Source organism: Sinocyclocheilus anshuiensis, unplaced genomic scaffold (assembly GCF_001515605.1).
Source record: "Sinocyclocheilus anshuiensis isolate Anshui unplaced genomic scaffold, SAMN03320099.WGS_v1.1 scaffold1123, whole genome shotgun sequence".
Classification (NCBI taxonomy): Eukaryota; Metazoa; Chordata; class Actinopteri; order Cypriniformes; family Cyprinidae; genus Sinocyclocheilus; species Sinocyclocheilus anshuiensis.
Window position 1 is genome coordinate 720,805 of NW_015544248.1, and position 6,155 is coordinate 726,959.

The window sequence follows — 6,155 nt, forward strand, 5'->3', positions numbered from 1 at the left end:
TTTGATTGCTTCCATTGTCCTCATTTGTAAGTCGCTTTGGATAAAAGCATCTGCTAAATGACTAAATGTAAATGTAATGTTTTTCTCTACAGTGGACATGTATGAAATGATGTCATTTGTTTCATAACAGGAAGTCATATTTTGATTTGAAACTTAATTTTCCTGAGATATTGATTTATGACAATTTAAAAATTAATCAGATTTAAATGATAATTACAAAATATTATCATATTTCCATAAGGATGTAAAATGTTATCACTAAATTAATGTCAGCCATCTTTAGAGACCAAGGAGAGGGAGTGGTCATGGTGAAACTTCGGTCACTGTGATTTTGCCAAGCAAGACATGCTCCTGGATCAACATCTTTTGTTGATCCTGGATCAACATCATTGTCCAAAAATATAGACCAAACACTATCCCTACCCATAATATATCCCTAAAATCAGAGGGAAATTATGGTTGAATAACATGGGGGTAGAAGCACCTAACTCTGTTTGTAAGGCTAAAATTGACATTTCCTGTAAACTTATCCCTAAATTCTGATTGGTTAATTGGAATGTTGTTCCAGGATCAACATGGATGTTGATCCAGGAACATGTTGCACTTGGTGAAATCACATTCACCTTATCTTTTAGGGTTAATGGAAATGGCTGTAAAATTTCTGAATAATGCCCCTGTTGCTTTTGGAGTGACCGACAGACTGGAGTTCCGTATTTTCCTGTTTCCATTATTCTCTCAATTCCCATTCGCCGACCGACCAGAGTTCCGTCTTTTCCTGTTTCGATTATTCTCTCAATTCCCATTCGCTCGGAAAGGCATTTATTTTAGATAAAAACATTCTAAAAGTGGAAAATATAGTGCCTAAGGGGGTAGCCTATATATACATAGGCCTACTAATATTTTAGAACTACGTGAAATTGGATGTGACGCATATCGATCAGCTGTTACCATCAAAAATTAATGTCAGCCATCTTTAGAGACCAAGGAGAGGGAGTGGTCATGGTGAAACTTCGGTCACTGTGATTTTGCCAAGCAAGACATGCTCCTGGATCAACATCTTTTGTTGATCCTGGATCAACATCATTGTCCAAAAATATAGACCAAACACTATCCCTACCCATAATATATCCCTAAAATCAGAGGGAAATTATGGTTGAATAACATGGGGGTAGAAGCACCTAACTCTGTTTGTAAGGCTAAAATTGACATTTCCTGTAAACTTATCCCTAAATTCTGATTGGTTAATTGGAATGTTGTTCCAGGATCAACATGGATGTTGATCCAGGAACATGTTGCACTTGGTGATATCACATTCACTGTGAAACTTCCATCTCTGAAAAGCCCCGAATTTGCTCTTTACAGGACATCCAGATTTAAAACTATGACATGTAAGGTCTCAGAGAAATTCACTAAAATATAATGTCCTCTACAGAGACAAAAACTCCATAGCTGGGTCTCAGGAGGATATTAAACGATTTAAATAACTCAATTTATACTTGATGAAACTGAAACCGCTAGTAGGTGGCGGCAAGTCACTGAATCATTAATTTAATCGATTCGTTCAAACAGATGATTAATTTAGAAATGAGGCAAGTAACTGTCTTTATGAATGGGTAATTGAATCATTGACTCACTAGATTCGTTCAAAAACGCAGATTTATTCATAAATGAAACAGTGCTGTGCTTGCTTGGAGATGCGCAGCGGCTCAGCTGTGACTTTGTTTAGTACTGTTTCTGTTGTATAAATGCAATATCACATTTGTAAACTCAGTTTATAATCATTAAAAAGTTGTCACTCATCTTAGTTCATCGCGATCTCACAAACTTTCATTATAATTAATGAATCTCTCTACACTGCACACTGAATCTATTAGCCTATTTACATCGTCTCTACACTTTGTTTGTTATAATGAAAGGATCTGAGCTTGAATGACTAAGCACTGAACAAAAACTTTAGTCTGCTTTCACGATCTGCGCTGTGAGGAGCAGGCACGCACTGATAGAGAAGCATTTCCATTGGCTGCAGTCTGCAGGTATTATGGCCAATCACAAAAGCCGACATTGCGCAGCAAACCATTGACACAAACATCACGCTACGTTTATGTGCAGAACTGGGATCGCTTTCGTAGTCTTTTGAATGGGTAAAATATAGAAATAATTTCCAAATAAACCTAACCAGTTGGAAATGAAACACCGTCCCCCCCTCGAAATTCACTCCCCGGTTTTGTTGGCAATCGGCGAACAAGTGCTCGTCAATCTTTAGCTCCGCCCACGGCATGCCTCCAGGAGCTCGGCAGTTTTCAGAGAGAATCGTAAAGCTGTATCTTTCTTTTTTAAATACGATAAAACTAAAGATTTTTAGAGATATGAAGGATGCAGTACTACTTCATAGGTACTCAAGATTAACATGAGATTGGGTGAAACTGTGTGTTATGCCCCCTTTAAAATATCAGATAAAATATTTCAAGATAAAGATAACATTATCTTTATAATATAAAATGACATGCTGTAATTATATTTATATAAAAATGTACCTGAGATCAGTCTTTGTATCTCCACTCTTAAACTTTACTGGATGATCCATAGACCAATCACTCCTCATAGACACACAGCTGGGCTCTGCTTCTGATCTCTTCTGCTGAACTGAACTATAACAGAGATAGATTAAATACAATCCTTTGAATTAACATATTTAACAAAGTACATTCTCATATATTATTTAAACAATCACTTTGAAGAGTACTTCATGATCACTTCATTTACACTATTTTATTACAAAAGATTTGAAATAGAACTGTGTGCTTTCAAAAATGCATCTCTGTGTAACATTATATATGTTAAAATATCAGATTATGCTAAAAATATATAATTTAGCAATGTACAAGAATAATTTCTCATATATTGTAGAAAATGCAGTACTATAGACACTATTTTGATAACATAAAATTACATGCTATAATAATATTTATATAAAAGTGTACCTGAAATATAGAAATAATTTCCAAATAAACCTAACCAGTTGGAAATGAAACACCGTCCCCCCCTCGAAATTCACTCCCCGGTTTTGTTGGCAATCGGCGAACAAGTGCTCGTCAATCTTTAGCTCCGCCCACGGCATGCCTCCAGGAGCTCGGCAGTTTTCAGAGAGAATCGTAAAGCTGTATCTTTCTTTTTTAAATACGATAAAACTAAAGATTTTTAGAGATATGAAGGATGCAGTACTACTTCATAGGTACTCAAGATTAACATGAGATTCGGACGTATAACAGAGTATTTCCGTGACAAATATACACTTCAGGGTTTCTTACAAGTTTCTGAAAGTTTCTTCTTCATGACGTCATGACGGGTGGAACTTCTTGTAAGGGCATTTCTCCCAGAAGTGCGCACCCGCATCGACCAGAGCGAGATCAAGAGCACGCCCATCAACGCGCTTCATTCGGCAGTGCTGCACAAGACTCGCTCGGGAAGAATGTCTCTACAGAAGTGTGTTTTTGGTTGTAAGCAGTGGTAAGGTAATTTTAGATGACCTTTCAGATGCATTTAATTATAAAAACCCTTTATAATCTTAAATAACATTTAACTTATTTCATATTTTCTCTAAAGACAGGCACCCTGCAATTCCTGCCAAATTAAAGATATGTTGTGCGTGAATTTGTACGTTATAATGTAAGCATCATTAATGACCCTTTGTGTTTAATTACACAAAAAAAAATAAAGATTGATTCGTGAAATGAAAGAATGATTTCATAAAAAATGAAAATGATTAGTAATTGTCTCTAATTGGCCTGATTAGCTAAGCCCTCAAAACGTCTCGGTTACGTATTGAAATCCTCGTTCCCTGAGGGAGGGAACATAGACGTCATGTCGGTGACCGACGAATTGGGAATCTCGCCAGAGAGACCAATCTACTTCGAGTGTAAACTAAACGAGCCAATGTACATTGGCATGTGATTATTGCATTAAGCTGCCGCTGATCACAGCGTGAGTATAAGTAGGCAGCCGGTGCAGCGCATAATCAGGTTTTCGCTGAGGAGCCGAGCCGGTGTCCCGGCCGCTCAGCGGTGGTACAGCAGCCGTAGCGACGGGACGTGACGTCTCCGTTCCCTCCCTCAGGGAACGAGGGTTACAATACGTAACCGAGACGTTCCCTTTCAGTCGGTGAAATTCAACGAATTGGGAATCCCTACCAAAGCGCCATGGATGCTGCCCCTTCCAGTGTCCTGTGCGAGCCGCCCGGGCCCCTTTTTGGTGTAGGCCGGGGCTCGCAACAAGAAGGCCAGTCACTGTTGTCGTAGCACTACCCACTCAGTGAGATCAGATAACACTGGGAAAACGTACCAGTTCCACTTGGAACAGGAACGTTGCGGAAGCCCCATTCTTCCCGAAGGAGGTTTTGGAAACAGTTACAAATATGAACAACCGTTTAGGTGCATATAGAAGATTAGAAGGGCTCTGAGGCTATACCGTGGACTTTACACATATGGGATCCACTTAGGTTTCTACATATGGAACCAGCCCTCTACCGGTTCTCAAGGATTCAGCGAGTGAGGGCCTGGCGCCGGACGTTCCGCCACGTCTGGCTGCCGAGGGGATGGAGGAGCTCGACAGGGTCTACAGTACAGACACTCTGGAGCAGTTTTAGCAAGCCGACACTAAACCGGGGCCTCTCAGTGCCACTACCCATTTGAGGTGAGAACACAGGAGGATACCGGCTCCACACGAAGGCTATAGAATCTAGCAAATGCGTTGGGGGTACCCCCTGCCCGCAGCTCTACAAATATCTGCCAGCGAGGTGCCACGAGCCAGCGCCCAGGAGGATGCAACACTTCTAGTAGAGTGAGCTCGCAACCTGAACGGGCAGGGCAAGAGCTGGTCTGAGGTCCTGAAGCTTTGTGTCCTGTCTACGTAGCATCTCAATGCTCGGACGAGACAAAGCAAAGATAGGGCTGGGTCTGCCTCCTCCGGGGGCAGCGTTTGCAGGCTCACCACCTGATCCCTGAAGCGAGTAGTGGGAACCTTGGGCACATAGCCGGGCCGGGGCCTCGGGATTACCTGGGAGTCAGCCGGCCCAAACTCTAGGCACGAATCTTTGACCGAAAATGCGTGCAGGTTCCCTACCCTCTTGATGGAGGCCAATGCCAGCAGGAGCAAAGTCTTCATCGAAAGAAATTTCAGCTCGAAGGGGTGACACTCACCTGTTGACCCCGCCCACCATCCATGGACCCTTTAAATGTCCATTTTTAATCATTTTTAGGGGTAAAACGGGGTAGTCGCTCCCAAAACCCTACAATTTGACCGTTCTCCCTTTGAGAGAATGGATGGGGCTCTTACCCCAGGGGCCTGTATGTCCCACCAAAGTACTATTTGTACATCTCTCTACCGGGTACATGGGGGTCACTTGGGCCAGGGGCCACGTCCCACGAACCCACTATTTGTCCATTTCACCGCTATTGTGCCGGAACGTCCCCTTGACCCCCGCTGACCGCTTGCCCCTGCCCCCCAGGTCCCATCACCCAAGCCCTACAATTTGACCGTTCTCCCTTTGAGAGAATGGATGGGGCTCTTACCCCAGGGGCCTGTATGTCCCACCAAAGTACTATTTGTACATCTCTCTACCGGGTACATGGGGGTCACTTGGGCCAGGGGCCACGTCCCACGAACCCACTATTTGTCCATTTCACCGCTATTGTGCCGGAACATCTCCTTGACCCCTGCTGACCGCTTGTCCCTGCCCCCACAGGTCCCACGAACCCACTATTTGTTCACTTCGCCGCTATTGTGCCGGAACAACTCCTTGACCCCCGCTGACCGCTTGACCCCTCCCCCCACGTCCCACCAACCCACTATTTTTCCATTTACCCACTATATTCACGGAAAGCATCTCCATGTGGTCCTCAGGCAGGGGACAGGCGCCCTCGACCAGCGGACGCTCACCGATGCCCTACCTGGCTGTTTAAATGACGTCCGACGCAAAGCCGCTCCGATCGACCGGTGCTCTAAGCGGAGCACTTTGGGGGGCCCCACGGACCCCACACGGTGCAAAATTTGGGGCCCCTGGGACCTTTCTAAATAAATCCCACTTGCCACTTATTTGAATTGGTTTGGCCTAGCGGTTTCGTGGATACGGCTGGGATGGGGCGATCGACTAGAGGGGA

General features: G+C 43.5%; 1 protein-coding gene across 1 annotated transcript in view; it reads right to left on the reverse strand.

The window, feature by feature from the left end:
- Nucleotides 1–6,155, reverse strand: part of LOC107697810 (protein NLRC3-like) — a 75,376-nt gene that overhangs the window by 34,966 nt on the left and 34,255 nt on the right. Inside the window, exon 5 of the mRNA XM_016498670.1 lies at nt 2,535–2,648. Within this exon, the coding sequence (XP_016354156.1) occupies nt 2,535–2,648 (114 nt within the window). The remainder of the gene's footprint in view (nt 1–2,534; nt 2,649–6,155) is intronic.